The 27,021-nt window shown below is 39.8% G+C and overlaps 1 protein-coding gene across 3 annotated transcripts in view; it reads left to right on the top strand.

Moving 5' to 3' along the window:
- Nucleotides 1–23,921, top strand: part of TXLNB (taxilin beta) — a 56,464-nt gene extending 32,543 nt beyond the window's left edge. For 2 of the 3 annotated variants that reach the window (XM_061428141.1, XM_061428139.1), the window contains 4 exons: nucleotides 2,916–2,990; nucleotides 14,521–14,613; nucleotides 19,134–19,229; nucleotides 20,463–23,921. In XM_061428141.1, coding sequence (XP_061284125.1) covers nucleotides 2,916–2,990; nucleotides 14,521–14,613; nucleotides 19,134–19,229; nucleotides 20,463–21,398 — 1,200 coding nt within the window. In that variant the 3' untranslated portion in view covers nucleotides 21,399–23,921. The remainder of the gene's footprint in view (nucleotides 1–2,915; nucleotides 2,991–14,520; nucleotides 14,614–19,133; nucleotides 19,230–20,462) is intronic. The other variant, XM_061428140.1, reaches the window with a different exon arrangement.
- The last annotated feature ends 3,100 nt before the right edge of the window (nucleotides 23,922–27,021 follow it).

The raw sequence follows: 27,021 nt of genomic DNA, 5'->3' as shown, positions 1-27,021 counted from the left end.
TTTACAATCTAGCTCTCAAAGTAAGAAATAAAGCATTTATTTATTATTTAGAGGTAATTATCCTCAGGTAAACTATGCTTCCTATAGAACATCAGTACCTTTGGATTTAATATATGAGGCACAACAGAGGAACAATCAGGCAAAGATTCTTGTGAGAGAGACTAGGGGACAGACATGGAGTAACTCGATCTTACCAAGAAACTAAAATGATGCCCTCTTTTCCTGCAGCAATTTAGCAGAACAGCAGATATAAGTCACAGAAAGGTTCAGTTCAGTTCAGTCGTGTCTGACTCTTTGCGACCCCATGAACTGCAGCGTGCCAGGCCTCCCATCACTAACTCCTGGAGTTTACCCAAACTCATGTCCATTGAGTCAGTGATGCTTATCCAACCATCTCATCCTCTGTCATCCCCTTCTCCTCCTGCCCTCAATCTTTCCCAGCATTAGGGTCTTTTCAAATGAGTCAGTTCTTCGCATCTGGTGGCCAAAGTATTGGAATTTCAGCTTCAACATCAGTCCTTCCAATGAACACCTAGGACTGATCTCCCTTAGGATGGACTGGTTGGATCTCCCTATAGTCCAAGGGACTCTCAAGAGTCTTCTCCAACACCACAGTTCAAAAACATCAATTCTTCAGCACTCAGCTTTCTTTATAGTCCAACTCACATCCATACATGACTACCGGAAAAACCATAGCCTTGACTAGACGAACCTTTGTTGACAAAGTAATATCTCTGTTTTTTAATATGCTATCTAGTTTAGTCATAACTTTCCTGCCAAGGAGTAAGCATCTTTTAATTTCATGGCTGCAATCACCATCTGCAGTGATTTTGGAGCCCCAAAAATAAAGTCTGACACTGTTTCCACTGTTTCCCCATCTATTTCCCATGAAGTGATGGGACTGGATGCCATGATCTTCATTTTCTGAATGTTGAGCTTAAAGCCAACATTTTCACTCTCCTCTTTCACTTTCAAGAAGCTCATTAGTTCTTCTTCACTTTCTGCCATAAGGATGGTGTCATCTGCATATCTGAGGTTATTGGTATTTCTCCCGGCAATCTTCATTCCAGCTTGTACTTCTTCCTGCCCAGCGTTTCTCATGATGTACTCCGCATATAAGCAGGGTGACAATATACAGCCTTGACGAACTCCTTTTCCTATTTGGAACCAGTCTGTTGTTCCATGTCCAGTTCTAACTGTTGCTTCCTGACATGCATACAAATTTCGCAAGAGGCAGATCAGGTGGTCTGGTATTCCCATCTCTTTCAGAATTTTCCACAGTTTATTGTAATCCACACAGTCAAAGGCTTTGGCATAGTCAATAAAGCAGAAATAGATGCTTTTCTGGAACTGTCTTGCTTTTTCCATGATCCAGTGGATGTTGGCAATTTGATCTCTGGTTCCTTTGCCTTTTCTAAAACCAGCTTGAACATCTGGAAGGTCACGGTTCACATATTGCTGAAGCCTGGCTTGGCGAATTTTGAGCATTACTTTACTAGCCTGTGAGATGAGTACAATTGCGCAGTAGTTTGAGCTTTCTTTGGCATTGCCTTTCTTTGGGATTGGAATGAAAACTGACCTTTTCCAGTCCTGTGGCCACTGCTGAGTTTTCCAAATTTGCTGGCATATTGAGTGCAGCACTTTCACAGCATCATCTTTCAGGATTTGAAATAGCTCAACTGGAATTCCATCACCTCCACTAGCTTTGTTCATAGTGATGCTTTCTAAGGCCCACTTGACTTCACATTCCAGGATGCCTGGCTCTAGGTCAGTGATCACACCATCATGATTATCTGGGTCATGAAGATCTTTTTTGTACAGTTCTTCTGTGTATTCTTGCCATCTCTTCTTAATATCTTCTGCTTCTGTTAGGTCCATACCATAACCCCCTTTTATAAATGGAGAGGTCAGGACTAACTCGGATAAGGGAAAAGATGCCTCCAAGTTTTTAAAAATAATGATTTTATTATTTTTGGTTCCAAAAACAAAAATGGACATTTTTTAAAATATATGGATTAACAAAAAGGAAAAAACTTCTATCAGCCTATCTTGAAATAAAATAGAAACTTCTTAACTGACAGCCACCTGACTGACTGACTGGGTTATCCATGACGTTCACCATTCTCTGTAAGCATACTGACAGAGGCCCACAGCATGTTGGATCCTGGGGTGAGTTAGCCATCTGCAGTATCTGAAGATGGTTGCCTAAGCTAAGACCAAGAGTCAGATCTTTGCTCCCAACTCTTTTCCCAGTTATCCTTGGTTTTGCATTATGTGAATCAACAGAATAATATATAAACTCATGAAATAAGTGTCAAAAAGTTGTTTCTATAAAAACTATGCTTTAATGCTTTGAAAGCCTAGATGTAGGCAAATAGAAAAAAAAAAATTGTCAAGTTGGATGCAAGCAGATATAGAAGACTGGAAGAAAGTTGTAAAACTCAACAGGATTATCCAATCAAGCTGCTTTACAAATTAAATATCTTAGGTCTTCCAGTTCTAGCACTATTGTTTTTTTTAAAAAAACAATAACTAACTGCTTGAACAGTTAGGTTTAATACAAAGGAACAGTTGCTCACAACAATGCCCCAGGTAAGGATAATCTGAAAATGTTCAAGCAGAGGTTGAATGATAGCTGGGCAGAATTGCTACAGAGGGGTCCAGAATTTTGTGTGATTCATGCTTGAGTTGGAGACTTTCTTTCCTCTTTTTTCTTCCCATTAGAATCACTAATTTTTAGCTGAGAATAAGACCTTTAAAACTAGTTGTTTTGTTAGTTTTCTGAGATTATAAAGTTCCCCAAAAATTACTTAAGAAGATTATTTAGCAAGCAATTAAGTTTACACAGGAGTCACAATAAACGGTAATTTAAAAGACAATTTGACGATCTTTCCATGCGTTCTCTCTCCTTACAGCTGCTGAACCAGGCAGCAGAGTGGAAACTTCAGGCTAAAGTGCTGAAGGAACAAGAGACAGTCCTGCAGGCTCAGGTGAAGTAGGGGTACAACAGTGCATGCAGTGTGTCTTCCTTGCTGTGAACCAAAGGGAGTCCACACAAGGCCTTCCACGTGGGAGGGGAAGTGGGGGCAGGAGTTAGAAATGAAGAATAACTTCATATTTACTATTTTTAAGTAAAAATAAAGGCACAATGTTATATCTAAGAAAAATAAATGCTCTGCACCAACAACTTCTGGTCAAAAGGTCTGCTGACATACAAATGAGGGTCAACCAGGATAGGCTGGTGGCCAGGTCCTCACCCATCTGTTCACAGGTCCTCTCTCCCTCCTCCCCCATTAACCTGTGAAGGTAAGGATTGATGGAACCTGTTCAAATGCACCATCTATAATTCCCAATACTGAAAATGTCCTTACTTGTTTGGTATTATTCACAATAAAAGGAAATTAGAAAAATAGAGTCAGCAAAACAGAGTCGTGCTGGCCTTGCCAGTGCTGAATGATTAGAAATGGTGGACAAGTTAGAAATCATTTTTATTTGGTTTCATGTTGTTATGAGTGTATTTTGATTAGACTATAGGAATTCGTATTGCAGGCTCAAAAATAAAGGTTATGCAACAGCTGGCTCTGGAGGAAAGCCAGACTTCTCCCATCTTTCTGGGGCCCTTGGGGCTCTGCTCATCGTGCCACAGGCTAGGCCACAGAGTCCTAGTTCCCCAGCTGGGAGAAATGCCCACTTGCTAAAGGGACTATAAAATCACACAGTGAAAATTCACCAAAAGCGAGAAAATCAGAAGCCTTCCAAAACTGGGCAGCATTAATTTAAGATTTGAATATTTCACTTATAAATGTTAATGTTCTGACTGCTGAATACTTGTCCATTGTAAATATTAAAAAATTATTCATTGTATGAATGAACAAGTTCAATGAATATTTGTACATTTTTTTTAATTTAAAAGAAGCAAAATCACAAATTACATCACTGCATAGACAAAAACAAAGATAACATTTTGATTTCTAACCTTCCTAAAGAACACTTTTCCAATGTGTTTACCAAACACAATGATGACTTGTTTCCCCACTAATATACCAAACAGTTTTAAAATATTAATTACACAGAAATTTGAAAAATATATTTTTTCACTATTAATAGATTCAAAGGACTCAGAATTAAAAGATTAAACTATAAAGTTACAAACTCAAGATCACCCTTTAGGCAGTCACAGAGCACATCATTTCACGGTGTGGGGTGGGTGGCAGGCAGAGACAGTTCCCGAGCCAGAAGTAGGCAGGGGGAAGGAGGTGTGACCTGACTGTAGGGGGGCAGGGGTTGGTAGGAGGGGAGAATCCAGAGCATCAAGTCAGGGCTTCTGGCTCTATCTCTGTCCCATTCACAGCACAAAGCCTTGAAGTATACAGCAGACAGTACTTGAAGCTATTCAGTGTTCACAACATCTGTTATAAGCAATCTCTACTCTTCTATGCTAAATGAAGAATACATTAATACCATGAGACTCTGGGCTAGAGAGTGCTTCATTCAGCAGATATCAGAAAACAGGCCTTTAATAACCTGAAAGGTATGATTTAATTTCCCACTCCCTCAAGTTTGAAAAAGAAGGAACCAAGGTCTAGACTTGCCAGTGTTCCTTGTTCAATCCTCAAAACTGGGCTGAGTCCAGGGACCAGATGGCTCTTCTGCTGAGAAGCTGTCTGATTCTGTACAATTCACCTAAACCTCCCTGGACCTAAACTTCCTGGTATGTAAAACAAGGATGCTGCAATGTATCTAAGATCCCAAGCTGGAGTCCTTTGACCTCTTGGAAGCCTATTACTTTTCAGTATTTCCAAAACATAACAGCATATGAGGCAGCAGCTGCTGTGTAAAATGTAGTTGTTTTTGACAATATAACAGCTTCGCTTAGCAGCATGGATGGTAGCTATTCGTATAGTTGATTCAGTTTATAAAAGGAAAATAAGTCTATGTAATATATGCAGTTTGTTTTCAGGTTATGCATGCAAAGCACTTAATTCAGTGTCTGCCCCATAATAAGCATAATTAATTCAACTAATATTTACTGAGCATCTAAGTGCTTGACATGGCTCTACATGTTAGAGATATACTACTCAATAAAAGAACCAAAAATGCCTGCCTAATTAAACTCACAATCTAATGATAACAATGATATTAATTAAAATGCTAACGACTAGTTAGTGTATGAGTTAATACTAGTGTTATCTTGTGGGCTCAGTCCAGTTCAGTTCAGTCACTCCGTCGTGTCCGATTCTTTGCGACCCTGTGAATCACAGCACACCAGGCCTCCCTGTCCGTCACCAACTCCCGGAGTTCACCCAAACTCATGTGCATCGAGTCGGTAATGCCATCCAGCCATCTCATCCTCTGTCGTCTCCTTCTCCTCCTGCCCCCAATCCCTCCCAGCATCAGGGTCTTTTCTGATGAATCAACTCTTTGCATGAGGTGGCCAAAGTATTGGAGTTTCAGCTTCAGCATCAGTCCGTCCAATGAACACCCAGGACTGCTCTCCTTTAGAATGGACTGGTTGGATCTCCTTGCAGTCCAAGGGACTCTCAAGAGTCTTCTCCAACACCACAGTTCAAAAGCATCAATTCTTCAGCACTCAGCCTTCTTCACAGTCCAACTCTCACATCCATACATGACCACTAGAAAAACCATAGCCATGACTAGACGGACCTTTGTTGGCAAAGTAATATCTCTGCTTTTGAATACACTATCTAGGTTGGTCATAACTTTCCTGCCAAGGAGTAAGCATCTTTTACTTTCATGGCTGCAGTCACCATCTGCAGTGATTTTGGAGCCCCCCCAAAAAAAGTCTGACACCGTTTCCACTGTTTCCCCATCTATTCGGCACGAAGTGATGGGACCGGATGCCATGATCTTCGTTTTCTGAATGTTGAACTTTAAGCCAACTTTTTCACTCTCCACTTTCACTTTCATCAAGAGGCTTTTTAGTTCCTCTTCACTTTCTGCCATAAGGGTGGTGTCATCTGCATATCTGAGGTTATTGATATTTCTTCTGGCAATCTTGATTCCAGCTTGTGCTTCTTCCAGCCCAGCATTTGTCATGATGCTCTGCATATAAGTTAAATAAGCAGGGTGACAGTATACAGCCTTGATGTACTCCTTTTCCTATTTGGAACCAATCTGTTGTTCCATGTCCAGTTCTAACTGTTGCTTCCTGACATGCATATAGGTTTCTCAAGAGGTAGATCAGGTGGTCTGGTATTCCCATCTCTTTCAGAATTTTCCACAGTTTATTGTGATCCACACAGCCAAAGGCTTTGGCATAGTCAATACAGCAGAAATGATGTTTTTCTGGAACTCTCTTGCTTTTTCCATGATCCAGTGGATGTTGGCAATTTGATCTCTGGTTCTTCTGCCTTTTCTAAAACCAGCTTGAACATCTGGAAGTTCACAGTTCACATATTGCTAAAGCCAGGCTTGGAGAATTTTGAGCATTACTTTACTAGCCTGTGAGATGAGTGCAATTGTGCAGTAATTTGAGCATTCTTTGGCATTGCCTTTCTTTGGGATTGGAATGAAAACTGACCTTTTCCAGTCCTGTGGCCACTGCTGAGTTTTCCAAATTTGCTGGCATATTGAGTGCAGCACTTTCACAGCATCATCTTTCAGGATCTGAAAGAGCTCCACTGGAATTCCATCACCTCCACTAGCTTTGTTCGTAGTGATGCTTTCTAAGGCTTACTTGACTTCGCATTCCAGGATGTATGGCTCTAGGTGAGTGATCACACCATAGTGATTATCTGGGTCATGAAGATCTTTTTTGTACAGTTCTTCTGTGTATTCTTGCCACCTCTTCTTAACATCTTCTGCTTCTGTTAGGTCCATACCATTTCTGTCCTTTATTGAGCCCATCTTTGCATGAAATGTTCCCTTGGTATCTCTGATTTTCTTGAAGAGATCTCTAGTCTTTCCTATTCTGTTGTTTTCCTCTATTTCTTTGCATTGATCGCTGAGGAAGGCTTTCTTATCTTATGGCTAAGGACACACCTAGTGATAGATGAGACAAAGAAGTTCTTTAGTTGCCAAAAAGCTTCAGAACCACTGGAAAAGATGATCTCAGGACCCTGTTCAGCTCTAGTTCATGAACACAGAGAATTTCCAGGGCTGTAGAAGCATGGTACTAAACTGAGTTAACCCTGCCTCCTTCATCACTTTGCTTTCCATGGTGCTTGGCTCTCTCTGCAAGGACCCTCTCTTGTCTATCTCTTTTGTCTTCAAGGCATTTTCACAACTTCAATAATTACTTAAACATCAAGAAGAATATGGAGGCCCTGAATCTCTACATGTAATAATGCTTAAACAAGCTTCTATTGAAAAGTATCAACACTATATTTTTTTAAAGTTTAAACCTTGAAAAACAAAGTCTGTTGTTTTTCAGTCACTAAGTCATGTCCAATTCTTTGCCACCTCATGAACTGCAGCACCCCAAGGTTCCCTGTCCTTCACAATCTCCCGGAGTTTGCTCAAACTCATGTCCGTTGAGTCCACGATGCGATACAACCATCCCATCCTCTGTCATCCCCTTCTCCTCTTGTCCTCAATCTTTCCCAGCATAAGGGTCTTTTCCAATAAGTTGGCTCTTCACATCAGGTGGCCAAAGTACTAGAGCTCCAGCTTCAGCATCAGTCATTCCAATGAATATTCAGGATGGATTTCCTTTAGGATTGACTAGTTTTGTCTTCTTGCTGTCCAAGGAACTCTGAAGAGTCTGCTCCAGAACCACAGTTTCAAAGCATCAATTCTTCAGCACTCTTCTATGGGCTTGCCAGGTGGCACAGTGGTAAAGAACTACCTGCTAATGTAGAAGATGCAAGAGACACGGGTTCCATCCCTGGGTTGGGAAGATCCCCTGGAAGAGGAAATGGCAACCCATTCCAGTATTCTTGCCTGGAAAATTCCATGGACAGAGGAGCCTGACAGGCTACAGTCTATGGGGTCACAAAGAATTGGACACGACTGAGCTCACACACATCCATGCATGCATGCAGCCTTCTTTATGGTCCAACTCTCACATCCATACATGACTACTGGAAAAACAATAGCTTTGATTAGATGGACCTTTGTCAGCAAAGTGATATCTCTGCTTCCAAGGAGCAAGCATCCTTTAATTTCATCCCTGGAGTCACCATCTGCAGCGATTTTGGAGCCAAGAAAATAAAATCTACCATTGATTCCACTTTTTCCCATTCTATTTGCTATGAAGTGATGGGACGGGACGCCATGATCTTAGTTTTTGGAATGTTGAGTTTCAAGCCAGCTTAAACAAAGTCTATCACAGATGATTTTGCAAAGCACTCAAACACGTCCTTTGGTTTGACAATTAAAAGAGTGCGTTAGTAGGAGGAAGACGTCTTAGTCCCCATTTCTATGGTCTGAGCAAAGACAATATAAAGGACAGATTGTGTTTTCCTAGCTGGAAGTCACTTTTCAGTCCTAAAACAATAGCTTGCCAGTCTGGGGCATGATTCTCACTTAGGGAAGAGACGTCTGACTTTCAATTATACAAACCAAGGCAATAGAGTAAATGTCAGAGATGATCAATGGAATACAACTGTGGCTACAAATAGAGTGTTCATTGGATCAATAAGGCTGAAGATGGTAGTAGATGTGGAAAGTCAGCAATATCAACACAGCACAGCATTGCAGACATAAAATACTATCCAAGGGGAAAGATCAGTGAGTCAACTCTTAAAGACAGGTAATCACAGTCTTTAATCTCAGAAGACCTCACTGTATCTATTTAAGATGAGAGGAGATTTCTCTACAACTATAATAATAATTGGATTACTTTCCAAGCCAAATAACCTAAGTTAGCTAAGACAATTCCTAGACAACTTTGTTTCATATATGCTATGAACATTTGTAATTAAAATTTCAGTCAGTTCAGTTCAGTCGCTCAGTCGTGTCTGACTCTTTGTGACCCCATGGACTGTAGCACACCAAGCTCCCTGTCCATCACCAATTTCCGGAGTCTACTCAAACTCATGACCATCACATGGGTGATGCCATCCAAACATCTCATCCTCTGCTGTCCCCTTCTCCTCCCGCCTTCAATCTTTCCAAGCATCAGGGTCTTTTCTAATGAGTCATTGGCATTAAATGGCCAAAGTATTGGAGGTTCAGCTTCAGCATCTGTCCTTCCAATGAATATTCTGGACTGATTTCCTTCAGGATTGACTGGTTTGATCTCCTTGCTGTCCAAGGGACTCTCAAGAGTCTTCTCCAACACCACGGTTCCAAAGCATAAATTCTTCGGCACTCAGCTTTCTTTATACTCCAATGCTCACATCCATACATGACTACTGGAAAAACCATAGCCTTGACTACACGGACCTTTGTTGGTAAAGTAATGTCTGCTTTTTAATATGCTGTCTAGGTTTGTCATAGCTTTTCTTCCAAGGAGCAAATGTCTTTTAATTTCATGGCTGCACTTACCATCTGCAGTGATTTTGTAAAGCCTCTCACTGCTTCCATTGTTTCCCCATCTATGTACCATGAAGTGATAGGACTGGATGCCATGATCTTAGTTTTCTGAATGTTGAATTTTAAGCCAATTTTTTCACTCTCCTTTTTCACTTTCATTAAGAGGCTCTTTAGTTCTTCACTTTCTGCCGTAAGGATGGTGTCATCTGCATATCTGAGGTTATTGATATTTCTCCCAGCAATCTTGATTCCAGCTTGTGCTTCATCCAGCCCAGCATTTCACATGAGTACTCTGCATAGAAGTTAAATAAGCAAATGACAATATACAGGACTCTGCATAGAAGTTAAATAAGCAGGGTGACAATATACAGCCTTGACATACTCCTTTTCCTATTTGCAACCAGTCTGTTGTTCCATGTCCAGTTCTAACTGTTGCTTCTTCACCTGCATACAGATTTCTCAAGAGGCAAATCAGGTGGTCTGGGATTCACATCTCCTTAAGAATTTTCCACAGTTTGTTGTGACCCACACAGTCAAAGGCTTTGGCATAGTCAATAAAGCAGAAGAAGATCTTTTTCTGGAACTCACTTGCTTTTTCCATGATCCAGCAGATGTTGACAATTTGATCTCTGGTTCCTCTGTCTTTTCTAAATCCAGCTTGAACATCTGGAAGTTCACAGTTCACGTATTGCTGAAGGCTGGCTTGGAGAATTTTGAGCATTACTTGGCTAGTGTGTGAGATGAAGGCAATTGTGGCAGTAGTTTGAACATTCTTTGGCATTGCCTTTCTTTGGGATTGGAATGAAAACTGACCTTTTCCAGTCCTGTGGCCACTGCTGAATTTTCCAAATTTGCTGGCATATTGAGTGCAGCACTATCACAGCATCATCTTTTAGGATTTGAAATAGCTCAACTGGAATTCCATCACCTCCACTAGCTTTGTTTGTAGTGATGCTTCCTAGAGCGCACTTGACTTCGCATTCCAGGATGTCTGGCTCTAGGTGAGTAATCACACCATCATGACTTTCTGAGTCATTGGGGTTGCACAGAGTCAGACATGACTGAAGCGACTTAGCAGCAGCAGCAAGATCTCTTTTGTATAGTTCTTCTGTGTATCGTAGCCATCTTTTCATAATATCTTCTACTTCTGTTAGGTCCTTACCATTTCTGTCCTTTATTGTGCCCATCTTTACGTGAAATGTCTCTAATTTTCTTGAAGAGATCTCTAGCCTTTCCCATTCTATTGTTTTCCTCTATTTCTTTGTACTGATCACTGAGGAAGGCTTTCTTATCTCTCCTTACTGTTCTTTCAAACTGTGCATTCAGCTGGTTATATCTTTCCTTTTATCCTTTGCCTTTAGTTTCTCCTCTCTTCTCAGCTATTTGTAAGGCCTTCTCAGACAGCCATTTTGTCTTTTTGCATTTCTTTTTCTTGCGGATGGTCTTGATCACTGCCTCGTGTACAATGTCACGAACCTCTGTCCATAGTGCTTCAGGCACTCTGTCTATCCAATTTAATCCCTTGAATCTATTTCTCACTTCCACTGTATAATCGTAAGGGATTTGATTTAGGTCATACCTGAAGGGTCTAGTGGTTTTCCCTACTTTCTTCAAGTCTGAATTTGGCAATAAGTAGTTCATTATCTGAGCCACAGTCAGCTCCCAGTCTTGTTTTTGCTGACTGTATAGAGCTTCTCCATCTTTGGCTGCAAAATATAATCAATTTGATTTCAGTATTGACCATCTGATGATGTCCATGTGTAGAGTCTTCTCTTGTGATGTTGGAATCAAAATCTGTGCTCAGTTAAAAGAATGCATGTGCCACCTAGCCCATTTAAAAGTGAAATATTGGAGCAGGAGTTGTTGTTACTAACCGTAGAGTAGTTTGTTTCTATTTCTGCCTCTGGTAGGAATCTTGAGGATGACCTCTGGATGTTCTTTCCATGCTTCTCTGATATACCACAGTGAAAGAGGGAATATGACATATCAGACACTCATCATGTCAACATAAAAGTGAGAAGGAAAATACGACCAAACAAATATCCATAAAGGAAACAGGAAGTGTACATTTTTAGTTAGTATATAAGTAAAGAGTGTCAGAGTTGGTTACCTGAGAAAAGTATAGTTCACACAGATTTTGCCACCTATGACAAAAAGGTCAAACAGAAAGAAAAGCGGATGTAAAAAAAATCACTAGAAGGAAAGGAAGAAATGGAGAGCTATCATTTACTGGGTTACAGAGTTTCAGTTTTGCATGATGAAAATTTCTGGAAATTCATTTGCACAATGTGAATTTACTTAACAATATTGAACTGTACACTTAAAATGGTTAAGACAGTGAATGTTATATGTATTTTACCCAATTTAAAAGACAAGAAAGTTGAGGGTCACTAGAAAAAGGCCAAAGTGGTGATGAAGTGAGACACTAATCCCTCGAACTTTGGTGTATCTGTCATCTCCATGACACAGAAAACATAGAGGAGGAAAACAAAATCCGCCCAGTTTATACATCAAAAGAACACTCAGCCCAAAGAAGAAGATAGCTGGCCGGGGAGGGTGTGGTTGCTCCCGCTGATCTTGTCAAGGTTGCATGCATGCATGGATGCTCAATCGCTTCAGTCATGTCCAACTCTTTGCCACCCCATGGACTGTACCCCACCAGGCTCCTCTGTCCATGGAATTTTCCAGGCAAGAATACTGGAGTAGGTTGCCATTCCCTTCTCCAGGGGATCTTCCTGACCCAGGAATCTCACCTATGTCTCCTGCGTCTCCTGCGTTGCAGGCGGATTCTTACTGCTGAGCCACCAGGGAAGTCCCCTGTCAAGGCTGCGCAGGTGAAACAGAGCACACACGGCCCGCCTTCCCCTCTTGTCTGCAGCCTGCAGCTATAGGACTGCAAGAGAGGGTGGGAGGACCAGCTCAGGAGACCACATCTATACAACCACTGTAATCCTAATGGAATTACTGAAAAGTTGGGCAAAGAAAGAGGAGAGTAAGGAAAAGAAGTTAACAGGAGACTGGGTCCAAAATGCAAATGAATGGATTTTGTGATAGGTGAAGATCAGCTGGGATAGTTATTCCCACAGGCAGGCAGTCCCACAGGGGCTTATCCTCAAACTGAGGGACTTGACCTATTCATGCACCCTGAAATCAACTTAGTGAATCCTAGCCACTTGTCTGTGGAGAAAATGAAACAGATTTATTAAATTAAACAGAATATGTCAAGAGTGCATTGCACATAATGAGTTAGTTTTGACCCTTGAACAACACATATTTGAACTGTGAAGATGATTATGTATGGATTTTTTTTTTCAATAGCAAATACTATAGTACTGCAGTATCTGACATTGACTGAATCTATGGATAGGGAACTGCAGAGATGAGGAACTGGGAATACAGAGGGCTGACTATATATGATACACAGATTTTGCACTTCATGGAGGGTCAATGCCCCTAACCCCCTGCTTTGTTCAAGGGTTAACTGTGTTGTTCTTTGAACTATGTGTCTGAAAGCTTTCCTGGCCGTGAATTCCCTGATGACACGGTACCCAGTCTTTTTCAGTCTGTATGGCAAGGAATCATGAGAAAACTTTTAAGCCACTAGAGTTACCCCAAATTTATCACCTATTCACATTGTTAATGACTGATTTCAAAATGCTGATGAGCTGTTGTTTTGATTTTTCTTTGGAAAATCTGTTTCTTATGAAAGGATTTATGTTATTTTACTGTTCTCGTGTACTGCAGTAAAGTGAAAGTTGCTCAGCTCTTTGCGACCCCATGGACCATACAGTCCATGGAATTCTCCAGGCCAGAATACTGGAGTGGGTAGCCTTTTCCCTTCTCCAGGGGATCTTCCCAACCCAGGGATCAAACCCAGGTCTCCTGCATTGCGGGCAGATTCTTTACCAGCTGAGCCACAAGGGAAGCCCATGTACTGCAGTAAAACCTCTGCTATTCTGAATCATGTGAGAATGAACCATTCTGCTGCTGCTGCTAAGTCGCTTCAGTCGTGTCCGACTCTGTGTGACCCCATAGACGGCAGCCCTCCAGGTTCCCCCATCCTTGGGATTCTCCAGGCAAGAACACTGGAGTGGGTTGCCATTTCCTTCTCCAAAGCATGGAAGTGAAAAGTGATAGTGAAGTTGCTCAGTCGTGTCCGACTTAGCGACCCCATGGACTGCAGCCCACCAGGCCCCTCCCCTGTCCTTCATTATCTCCAGGAGTTTGTTCAAATTCATGTCCATTGACTCGGTGATGCTATCTAACCATGTCATTCTCTGCCGCCTTCTCCTTTTGCCTTCAATCTTCCCCAGCATCAGGGTCTTTTCCAATGAGCTGGTTCTTTGCATTGGGTGGCCAAACTATTGGAGCTTCAGCTTCAGCATCAGTCCTTCCAATGATAATTTCTATTAAAAATTGGTATAATAAACTCATTTCCTTGAAAAGGAACATTTAACTACTATTGGCTAGAACACTGTATTCAAAAACACACAAAACCACAATGTCAAAAAGGGAAATGACACGTGCTTATAATGGCACAACCACATAATGGCAGTATCCCTAGTCCATATCTGGCCCATATCTCCCTTCCCTCAAGACCAAGCCCAAGGCTCACCTTCTCTACAAAAATGTGACTTATATGATCACCTGCCACATTTATCTCATTCTCTGATCAGTACTTAACTACTTTGGTACTTCGTGTTCACTGTTCTGTAATCAAGTTGTCTTTGGGATTCCCTCAAAAACAGCAGATACAGGTTAAATGCTTTTGTACATAATAGTCCTTGCTATGTTCAGTCAGAGCTCAATAAATGTTTGTTGGTAAAAATTATGATACAATGAAATGGTGATGATATATTTTATTATGTCATTTTTCTTTAAAGAAGTACCTCAGTCATACTCACTGACCTAGGCTGATCGCAAAGTAAAAAGAATTGAACATATCACTAACATTGTATTGAGAATTCTCTTAAATCATTTTCCTTTTCAAATAACAAACAACGACAGGTGGTTTTGTTTTGGAAGCATTCCTAAAACAGGAAAGCAGGCCTAAAACAAACCTACTCTTTCCCCTGTTTACAGCTTACTCTCTACTCTGGAAGGTTTGAAGAGTTTCAGAGCACACTGACAAAAAGCAATGAGGTGTTTGCCACTTTCAAACAAGAAATGGATAAAGTGAGTATTGCTTATCTCCCATGAAATACTGACATTTTCTATTTTGACAGGCAATTTTCCTTTGGGTTCATTTTTCTCTCACTAAGATATTTCAGTGCATCTCATGAAGTAATGAAACATTTATACATGCAAATGAGATCTGGGCTGTATTTTATTGGTTAAATATCTGGCAGATTAATTTTAGGAAGAATCAAAAAACACCAGGATACATTTTCACCCTGAGGAAGAACATTTTCTTTTTCTAGTCCATGGAGAGGTTTAAAAAGAAAAGAGCTAGCAATATAATATTATGTTGTTTATGCTGAAATAAAAATATCAAATCTTCTAATGATTTAAAAAAACTTTCATACAAATATGCAAGAGCAGAATGTTAGAGTAGAAAATACCATTTCATAGAATATTCTCAGAAGAGAATATATGTAATATGATATAACTAAGACAATCTTTAATGAGAAGTCTGAATTCAAATTCTGGGCATGCTCTTACTCATCAAGTAGCAGTAAACAATTCACTTAACTTCTCCCTTATTAAAATGCTATTTTTTCTTGCCTATGTCACAAGATTGTGAAGTTCAAATAAGTTAATGTGTTTTTAAGGATTTTTAACTTTTTAAAAGTCTTTTACAAATTGTATTGTTTGTTGTTGTTTTAGTCGCTAAGTCATGTCAGACTCTTTTGCAACCCCATGAGCTATAGCCCACCAGGCTTCTCTGTCCACAGATTTTCCAGGCAAGAATACTGTTGTGGGTAGTCATTTCCTCCTCCAGGGAATCTTCTTGACCTAGGGATCAAACCCATGTCTCCTGCATTGGTAGGCAAATTCTTTACCACTGAGCCACCAGGGAAGTCCACTTTTACAAATATAAGTTGCTAATTTTATTATTGGACATAATGTTTAAATTTTATTTAATTCATTGTTTTCCCAAAACAAAATCAGCATCAGAACTGTTTTTCTGAACAGGAACTAGCATTAACCTCTTTTAAGTGTAGAAAACATTCTTTTAAAAAAAATTTCACAAACATATATGATAAATTTCACCATTCACAAGCAAACTTAATAGGTCAACATTTCTTAAAAGTTACAACTTTCCCATTCCAGAAAGGATTCAACCATTTTAAAAATATTTTTTTAATTACAGAGTTTTAATTTGGAATAAACATTAGAGTAGAAAAATATTATTTCAAAATTAGTTTTAAGATTCAGTTAAATATTAGAGCAAAAATTTTTATCTGAAGTTCATTTATAGACTTTTAGTAGAATTAACAAAAAAAGAAAAAATGATATGCATACTGCATCTTTAGGTGTAGTCCCATCAGTTCAGTTCCGTCGCTCAGTCATGTCTGACTCTTTGCCACCGAATGGGCTGTAGCATGCCAGGCTTCTCTGTCCATCACCAACTCCCAGAGCTTGCTCAAACTCATGTCCATTGAGTCAGTGATGCCATCCAACCATCTCATCCTCTGTTGTATTCCTGCCTTCAATCTTTCCCACCATCAGGGTCTTTGCTAATGAGTCAGTTCTTTGCATCAGGCGGCCAAAGTATTGGAGCTTCAGCTTCAGCATTAGTCCTTTCAATGAATATTCAGGACTGATTTCCTTCAGGATTGACTGGTTTGATCTCCTTGCAGTCCAAGGGATACTCAAGAGTCTTCTTCTCCAACACCATAGTTTAAAAGCATCAATTCTTTAGTGCTAGCTTTCTTTATGGTCCAACTCTCACATCCATACATGACTACTGGAAAAACCATAGCTTTGACTAAACAGACCTTTGTTGGCAAAGTAATGCTTCTGCTTTTTAATATGCTGTATAGGTTGGTCATAGCTTTTCTTCCAAGGAGCAAGTGTCTTAATTTCATGGCCGTACTCACCATCTGCAGTGATTTTGGAGCCCAAGAAAATAAAGTCTCTCATTGTTTCCATTGTTTACTCATCTATTTGTCATGAAGTGATAGGACCGGATGCCATAATCTTTGTTTTTTGAATGTTGAGTTTTAAGCCAGCTTTTTCACTCTCCTCCTTCACTTTCATCAAAAGGCTCTTCAGTTCCTCTTTACTTTCTGCCATAAGGGGGTGTCATCTGCATATCTGAGGTTATTGATATTTCTCCCAGCAATCTTGATTCCAGCTTGTGCTTCATCCAGCCCAGCCATTTCACATGATGTACTTTGCACAGAAGTTAAATAAGCAAGGTGACAATATACGGCCTTGACGTACTCCTTTCTCAATTTGAAACAAGTCTATTGTTCCATGTCTAGTTCTAACTCTTGCTTCTTCACCTGCATACAGATTTCTCAGGAAGCAGGTAAGGTGGTCTGGTATGCCCATCTCTTTCAGAATTTTCCACAGTTTATTGTGATCCAAACAGTCAAAAGCTTTAGCATAGTCAATGAAGCAAAAATAATGTTCTTCTGAAGTTCCCTTGCTTTCTCCATGATCCAACAGATGTTGGCAATTAGATCTCTGGTTCCTCTGCCTTTTCTAAATCCAGCTTGAACATCTGGAAGTACTCGGTTCGTGTATTGTTGAAGTCTGGCTTAGAGAATTTTGAGCATCACTTTGCTAGTGTGTGAGATGAGTGCAATTGTGAGGTAGTTTGAACATTCTTTGGCATTGCCTTTCTTTGGGATTGGAATGAAAACTGACCTTTTCCAGTCCTGTGGCCACTACCGAGTTTTCCAGATTTGCTGGCATAGAGTACAGCACTTTAACATCTTTTAGAATTTGAAATAGCTCAACTGGAATTCTATCACCTCCACTAGCTTTGTTCGTAGAGGAAAACAATGCTTCCTAAAGCCCACTTGACTTCACACTCGATGATGTCTGGCTCTAGGTGAGTGATCACACTATCACGGCTATCTGAGTCATTAGATCTCTTTTGTATAGTTCTTCTGTGTATCCTTGCCACCTCTTCTTAATATCTTCTGCTTCTGTTAGGTCCATACCATTTCTGTCCTTTATTGCGCTCATCTTTATATGAAATGCTCCCTTGGTGTCTCTAATTTTCTTGAAGAGGTCTCTAGTCTTTCCCATTCTATTGTTTTCCTCTACTTTGCAATTATCACTGAGGAAGGTTTCTCATCTCTCCTTGCTATTCTTTCAAACTCTGCATTCAGATGGGTATATCTTTCCTTTTCTCCTTTGCCTTTAGCTTCTCTTCTTTTCTCAGCTATTTGTAAGGCCTTGTCAGACAACCATTTTGTCTTTTTGCATTTCTTCTTCTTGGGGATGGTTTTGATCACCGCCTCCTGTACAATGTTACCAACCTCCACCCATAGTTCTTCAGGCACTCTTATCTATCAGATCTAATCCCTTGGAATCTATTTTTCACTTCCACTTTCCATACTGCTGTTGCTGCTAAGTTGCTTCAGTCATGTCCGACTCTGCACAACCCCATAGATGGCAGCCCACCAGGCTCCCCTGTCCCTGGGATTCTCCAGGCAAGAATACTGGAGTGGGTTGCCATTTCCTTCTCCACTTTCCATAGATTTCATTAAATTCCTAAAGGGGCTGATGACATTAAAAAAGTTAATAAACTATTAACTCAGTTAAGAAATGATGAAAATAAAAAAGCACTGGAGGCTCATGTAGTTTCTCTACAGAGCCCAGAAGCCAATAACTTGGGCCTCCAAGCAGACCCAACCTTAGGCTTTTTAGCATGAAGCAACCAGTGACCATGTGTAGTTAATCCAGGGTAACTGTCCCTGAATACAAGCCCTGTCCTTCCCATCATCCAAACAGAGAGGAGATCCTATAACCAGGAATGCAGAGTAGTTTCAGATTTGCAAAAGCTAGGTTGCATTTTATTCATTTCTGTATACCCTACACCCAGCCTCTGCCTAGCCACCAGCAGGCACTCTGCATATGTTGCATTAAATGGAAATGACTCCAGCCCTACTCCTCTGAAAACTCACCTGAATCATTACTCCATCTCTCTGAACCTTAGTTTCCCCATTTTTAAAGTAGAGGTGAAAACAACCTTCCTTGGGGGACTGTCTCAAGGATGAAATGAATAACGCATGTAATCACATTCTGTGAATCTTACTGCACTCTGCAAATATGAAGGCTGAGAAAACTGAAAGTTGCCTTTTTGTGGCTACTTCTCAAATGTGCCCAGATACTATCAACATTTTAATAGCAAAAAAGCTGGTCCAACTTTCTCATTAACAGTCTTGCATTCAATACAGTAAATAATCTAAATTTCAAGCTTATTCTTGGAACTCAATAAAGTTATTTTTACTTTTAAACAAAAGAAAACACAATGACAAAAAAGGAAGGACTTAAGTAGTTTTCTTTCTCCTGAACTGGCTCTGGTGCAAATAAGTTTGTTCACCACTGACTTAGATGCTTCAGAAATAAATCATGACTCTTTCCACTCAATCTTCATTCCTTGACATTGGATTTTTGCTTGCTTCAGCACCTAGTAATGAAAGGACTTTTTCTTGATGTCACATATGGAACTGAAAGTTTCTCTGATATATTAACTGTTCAGAATTAACATTAAAACACTATAATTTCTGTAGACCACTAAGAAAATGAAGAAGCTGGAAAAGGACACAGCCACATGGAAAGCTCGGTTTGAGAACTGTAACAAAGCTCTGTTGGACATGATTGAAGAGGTGAGGAACTTTTTCCCTTTGCTTATCCTCCCTTGTCAATACATTCATACTCAGAAAATAATTATGCTCTAATAGCACAAATGATGACCTCTGAAGAGCTGAGTTTTTTCTAGGGTGTGGTATATGATACTCTAATAAAAAATAATCAGAGCAAAAGTAATTTAGAGTTGGGTCCAGACTCAAAGAGCATTGTGACCCTAAGTCACATGCCTACTTGTTGATTCCAAAGCTGTGCCCAAGACAGCACCACACCTGCTGGACTGTGAATTCCTCAAAGCCAGGATGAGTGTTTTACCTGTCTTTGAATTTCCCTGGTGCCGGACACATAACAGATGCAGAATATATTTATTAATTGATTCAAGCATACTGAGAGAAAACACCAGCCCAAGCACCCAGGGTATGTGCTAATTTACAGACAGATGTGCATGTGCATTGTTTAATTCCTCCAACAGGCATTTAAATACTGATATTACATCAGGCTCTGGAGGTTTTGAGATCATAAAAAGCAAAGATACATGACCCTTAACATGAGAGGCAGGGCTTACAGGTGGAAAAAAAAGTCTTAAAAGGTACAGAGTAGCACAAAGCAGAAGGGGGGGGGGGTGGAGAAGTAAGATGATTCCATGCACAAACACACCAACATTTCTAGAGAAAAGGAGAACTGAATAGTTTGAGCAGCATCATGAAAGAGTGTGGTTACTTTCTCTGGATATAATTACTATTTTAACAATTCATCCCAAACTACAACCAATTCCAAAGAGATGTGCTTATTATTCATAAACAGAAATCAACCAGTTGCTGGATTAGCATATAGCAGTTTATCTATAGGACAGATAAGGCGTTGCTGACCGCCAAATCCCAGTCCATCTCAGTCATTTTGCCGCAAGCCTCTGCTTATTCCTTCTAAGTCTTAGAAGCAGAAAATGCATCTATTTTAAGATTTTTAGAAGCCTTAGACTGAAGCAGAAAGAAGCTTTGCTATCTTTCTTTCCTTAAAAAAAAAAAAAAAAGTGGATTAAAATTCTATCAAAGTCTCCAACATAATGCAAAAATAGAAGTGATGTCCCTGACCAAGGATCTGTTCAGCCACCACCCTGTGGTCAGAGCCTAACAGACAAATTCCTGGATTAATGATTTTGATTGTCTCCAGAGAGCATTTTACTTTACTCCAGTAAAACCTGGCAGTTTTACTTTTCCTACCCTTTTGTTTGTGTGTGTGTATTTAAATCACAGAAAGCATTGAGAGCTAAAGAATATGAGTGCTTCGTGATGAAAATTGGAAGGTTAGAGAACCTCTGTCGAGCTTTACAAGAAGAGAGAAATGAACTCTATAAAAAAATCAGAGAAGCAAAAATGCCTGAAAAGGATGATCAAGGTCAGCACACCTCTGATGACGAGCCAAACACCTCTGTGAATGAAGAGGCTGACGCAGAGGAAGCCAACAACGTTCACAAGGCTGTGCAAAATCTCGCGGCGGCCTTCATGATAATGCATTGTCCAGAGTCAACCCTTGACGTATCCAAAGAAATCCACCCAGAGGTCGACAGTCCTCCAGGGGACTGCGACACGGCCCTCAGGGGGCTGGAACAAGCTCCTCTGAGTCCCGCATGCCATTCAGAAATACCCCTGCCTCCCCCAAATCCTCAAGCTGAGGGCAAGAGAGTCAGTGAGACAGAACCTACCCTCAGAGCAGAGACAGGAGCTGAGGCCCAAGACGATGGTCTCCCTGGTGCAGCACCGGCTGATCAGCAGAACCGCAAGCCAGAGGCAGCAGCTTCCAGTCAGGCCCCGAAGGCCCCAGCCAAGCCCTCCCTACCGGTGGTGAAGGCCAATGAGCAGCCCTGGAAGCCGGAGGCAGCTTCAGGTCAGGCCCAGGAGCCCACAGCCGAGGCCTCGCTACCGGTGATGGAAGTGAACGGGCAGTCCCGGAAGCCTGAGGCAGCGACTTCCGGTCAAGCCCTGGAGCCCCCAGCTGAGACCTTCTTATGTGTGATGGAGGCCAAATGTTCCGCCCCACCACCTGCAGTGGGAGCACACCTGCCAGCTAGGGAGTCTGGATGTGAGCCCATGACACAGCCCCCGCCAACAGCAGAGGGGCTGCCGGGAGGGGCCTCAGGTGGACCCCCACTGCCCAAAGTGGCTGACACCAATCTGGAAGGAGTAGACTAAGACTCCTCTGCCTTTGGAGGCTGTTCTTCCCGACTTTCCATCATCGTGGTAACGGATTATCTCCTGAAGGAGGCATTAAGGGCTAGGGAGGTCTAATGGAAGAGGCTTAATTAGAATCAATACAGTTTTAAATATTATGTAAAGTATCTGCAGCCTTTGCTATTTGTTCTCAATTTATAATTGACTTGGAGCTTTTCTGTTTAACGTTGGTTGATAGTATAATTTTCGCAAATGACAACAAAACATACAGCATAGCAAATCTATATTAATTTGCCATTAAGATGGTACTGAATTCAATTTCTTAATCAACAGTAAGATTTGGTGTTTAAAGACTTCCACTACATAAATACTGAAAATGTAATGCTTTATTTCCATAGAGTTTAGTAAGTTCCACAGTAAGTTAAATGGATGATCAGTTTCCAGTTAGACATTATATACATATAATAATATATGCATATGTATGTATGCTTATAATGTATATGTGTGAATATATACATATATGTGTCTATGCACATATATGCATGCATATTTTATATACATGTATGCAAGCAAATATTGCATACACATTTCTCTTACCTCTTTTTGGCTTTCTCTCGTGCAAAATATTTAGATGCTAATCAAAAAAAATTATCTCTTACTTGCACTTGGGACTACAGTAGATTAATGTTCTGTGAATCAGAAATAGGTTCAGAACACAAATATTAGGCCATGTAATGTTGGGTAAAAATAAGTAACCCAATGATAGGTCAATAAATTCAGCCAACGGATTAAGTGACAGAACAGCAGTTGAGTTAGACTGCAAGGCTATAGAGAGTGTGTGGACACAAAGATAGCCAAAAGAGGCCCTAAAAGGGGGGGAACAATCACAGTAGTGGACTGCTCACCTCTTCCATCTGCTTCTCCTACACAACTCAGCCCATTGCTTTGCAATGTGCTCATGTGGTGAGGCAGCTTCCTACAAGGAAAGAGTTGGAAGTGGGAAAGGGAACTAGGGGGTGGAGGCATTGAGGGCCCTCAGACTGAGACGCTATGCTCTGATCCCCGCTCCCCCTTCCCCCACTCTGAGCTAGAGGTCTCAAGAGACCATATTCACATGACCCTGCCAACTCGTCAGTTGCCTCCCTGAGAGAGTGTCTACCACTCTCTCCAGAGGGTTCCCCACTACCTCCTGCTGTCACTTTCGTGGTCTAAATTCTCAGAGCTTCTGCTCCTTCTTTCCAATCCTCTCCTTTGCAGCAGAAAATTACACTCAGCCCTCATCTCAATTATGGCTTAGTAAAAGCTATTATTCTTCTGAAACAGAAACCTACACAGGGTCTCAATATGAGTGATGAGGTGTACAAGCTAACACATTTTCTGCTTTAATGAATACTGTACAGCCAGAAGTACAAAGCAAAAGACAAATGGACTCCTACTCAAAATGATTTGAAAAATAGGTGAAGATTCAGGAGATGCAAAAGCTAGAAACACCTGGGGTTGTCTACATGAGTATGACATTATCATTGCATAATAAGAACCTCTAATAATACTGACAGCATGAATTACTGTATCTGTAGTAAAGAGAGACTGCAACAGAGAAATAGGATAAGAAGAGAGGGAGGTAGGAAAAAGGAAGAGAGAAAGGGAGGAAGAGGAAAAAACATCTAGCCCAGTCCTACCTTGAAAGTAGAAAAATGGATAGAAGCAAGATTCTCTACTACTCATCCAAGAAATCGTTCTTCAGTGTTGCACGTGGCTGTCTGCTAAGGCACACAGAGTACTTGTAGGTGGCAACCGTATGCTATAAGCATTGTAAACTGCATAAAATTTGTTTGATGTAGACAGTGAGAGTCATAACAAAATGCTAGTTGGGAAAAAAATCAGGAAAAAAGCATATCGCTATTTGAGAACCCATGTATTTTTAAAGGCTTAAGATGTTATAACCACAGGATATCCAGCCAAATTCAACATTAACTGAAAATCTTCGAGATTTAAATGTTCATTTAATTCAGAGCCAAATATGCACTAGAACAATCTAGGAGAGTCTCCTTCCTCTTTATTTTCAGCAACTGAACTTCCAAGAATGGGTAAGATTAGATAATCATAGTAAAGTCTCAGTCTGAATGTTTAGCAAGAGGAAGAGGCAGGAGAGGAGCCAAAATCTAGTAAATCAAATATTCTAATACCTAAAGTTCATTTTTTTAATCCAAAAGCTTTCATGGCAACACATTACTCACGACAGTGTATATCTTAGGCAAAATTTCAGATACAATAACTTGCCTAAAATTTGCAAGGCTTAATATAGGCTTTGAAATAATTATTTTAATATTCAAAGAATGTTTTATTATAGTCCTTTGGCCTTACTAATTATAACAATAACTCATAAGACCCAAAAGAATAAGGAATTTCTCTTCTTTATCAAGGTCATGTAACTGATTCTAGAGGTGATAAGTCTGCGTTCCAGAAACACTGGAGTTATTGGTGGTTTCTAAATTAAATAACTATAATTTATGTATTTATTAAAAAGGTACCTCTCTTCCCACATGCTCCAGTAGTGGTTTTCTTTTTAAATTTTTTATTTATATTTATTTTTACCTTTGTTACTCCTGTGTTTCAGTATTACCTAACACAGATTGTGGTTATATTCTCTTGGTTGAATTTTTAGTCTATGAATAGGATGTACATGAAGACTTTGGAAATCTTGGTTTGTGTGTGTGAGAGAGAGGAAAGAGGGAGGGAGGAAGGGAGATGGAGAGAACCTGACGACCCACGTATAATGAGAACAAAGAACCCAGTGGGTGGCCATCACTGCCTCAGACCTATCCACTTCAGTGCCAATCTCCCCTGAGACTAGGTTTCCACAGGTTTCTCTGTAAGATGCCCTCTCTGAAATACCCTGAGGGAGGGAGTGAACAAAGGTGTCAGATTATTTTCCTTTCTCTACCCAGTTCCTCTAACTGCTTTAAGCATTTTCTCTAGTAAGACCAGAAGAGGCCCATTGTTCTGCCTTTTGCTTATTCCCTCTCCCCAACCCATCTTGATCCAGGAGGGGCTTCTTGAACATGGCATTTCCTAGCACACTTGGAGAAGAGGATTGCTTAACTAGAATGCAAAGAAAGATTAAACCTTGCCCTTTTTGTATTGTATAGATACACACTTTTAAAATATCTCCTTTTTCTGAAATGATGAAAGTATTATGTGTTCATTGCAAAACTGAGGCTGCTTTTCAATAAGGCTAAGATATACCATTAGGAGAAAGATCATTTCAGGAAAACTTCCTTAGCCCCTTCTCTAACCAGTAGTTACATCCAGTATTTAGAAAAAATAAAAGTAATTAAAATGTAAAGAATTCTCTAAAAGAAGATATGAAATAAAAATGATAACTCTGGTCTCTAAAATTTGTTCCCATCATAAGCTGGCAAGTAGGATTTAGGAAGGAAGTGAGCAAGTAGAGTATATGGGTTAAATTTGCACAAGGCTTAAATAATTGTCATTTCTGAACCTGAAAATTAAAAGTTATCATTAGCTTATCCATGAGAGCATGCCATGAGAATAGAAACATTCACAAATGATAGCATGAAAGGTTTTCCTTAGCACTGTTCAGTTGTATCCTCAATACCTAAAGTTGAGTCTCCTTGGTGGCATCCCCTGATAGAAGTTCCACAGATAGAAGTTCCATCGGCATCCACTGATGCAGATGTGTGTGAATACACACACACACAGCACACATGTATAAAACTGATATAGATTTAATTCTGTTCCTATGGGTGAGTCTTTGCACCTGTATTTTCAAAGGATACTTAGCATCATTTTTCCTGGACAAAGTATAAAAAGGAATCATTTCCTGCATGAATAAGGATATTTGATAGAAACATTTAACTAGCAAAAGAAACCTAAAAATTCATTGATCTATGGCATAAAAACTATTCATAGAAGCTGTTTCACTCTATCAGGAGATGAGAAATGAGATAAATCATTTCAGCAGCACAATCAAGCTTGGTAAAATCCAAGTGTAAGTCCTTCCTGCTGGATATTAGAGCCTCAGACTTTCCACTAACACCGACATCCATCTCACTTATTTATTTGCAATATATAACAATATTTTTTGAATGAATGAAAGAAGTGTTTATTATATTTTGAAATTTTATCTGATTCTTTTTAACCCCAAATTAATTTTTAAGTCCATTTAAAAAAATTTTAAACTGTTATACAATTTTTAGAGGTTTCTTTCCATTTACAGTTATGATAAAACATTGGCTATGTTTTATATTTTAACTTTGAATTTTTTAAAGGTGATGTATCATAATGTTACATTACCTCATATCATAATTAAAACATACCTTAGTGTAAGGTACGTTATCTCATTATCTCAGAACTGATAGCCAGTGGATGACATCTTACAACAAATGACACCAAACCACCATAAGAAGCAAAGCAAGAAGCCATGTGTTAAGAGAGGGAAAGGAAGAAGGAGAGACAAAAGCTATTATATAAAAGAAAAAATAAAAAGATAAAACTTTATGAAGAGCAGTAAAGGACCACCATCAGTTGGTGGTCCCCTTTGTGGAAACAGAACATCAATAAGGGGCAAATACCGTAATGACATTCACACATCTCCACATGGTTAACTTCAACTTGGGGGATTTTTACAAACGTGTTTCTCAGCATCGTGTTTTATTGTCTTCTCATTTGCCTTTCTTTTAAAATAATAAATGTGTTCTTTTCAGTATTAAAGAGTATAGAACATTTAGAAAATAGAAAAATTCCCCATGACTTCATCACACTAACAACCACTGTCAGTATTCACTATATCATGGTGTATTTTAAATTATCTTTTTTATTTAACACTGGGACGGCACAGTAGTTCAAGTGAGGGTAATAGCTGTTAATAGCCACCAGATTTGTGCATTCACACTGTGTATTCAAATTTTATATGCTTTACATGGAAGTTTATTATATTGCTTATGGAATAAGCATGACTATGCAAAGACAAATACACAGCACACTTATACGTTGTTTGGAAAAGTTATGCAATGCAATTCACGTAAACATTCTACCATTTCCAAGTAAATCTCCTGGACATAGGCTAGAGTGAGATGTCTAAACCTAACGCAGCTCAAAAATTATATAAAAATCAGAAGCCTACTCTAAAGAAATACAAATGCCTTAAATAACAAAACAAGAAAAAGTCAAACTCCAGTTGATGAAGTGACAGGAAACATATGATAATACCATCCATCACTGCTAAATAAAGGTCAATGTTCTAAAGCAAATCTAATTTCTTCAAAGTTAATGAGACCATTAGTGGTTTTGTTGCTCTAATGAAATGATGGTTGCCGGCACTAGTTATAGTATATCCATTAAGCTGGGCAAGGCTAAAAACCATTGTAAACCTGAGATTGCTCTAATATCTACCAGGCAGATGCAAACAGCCATGGAATAGTCAAGGATCCCATATGCTAAGAAAATCAGAGTCCAAAGTTATAAAAATAGTATGACAGAGATGCCTTTCATCACATCTAAAGTCACACGGTTAAACATTATTAGTTGAAATACTACCAGTGTGATAGCATAGGCAAGATTTAATCAAATATAGCAATGCTCTACCCAAACCAGTGTAATTCCTCATAGACTATTGTAATAT

The sequence above is a fragment of the Bos javanicus genome, chromosome 9, assembly GCF_032452875.1.
Source record: "Bos javanicus breed banteng chromosome 9, ARS-OSU_banteng_1.0, whole genome shotgun sequence".
Lineage (NCBI taxonomy): Eukaryota > Metazoa > Chordata > Mammalia > Artiodactyla > Bovidae > Bos > Bos javanicus.
This window is presented reverse-complemented; position numbering and strand designations above follow the sequence as displayed.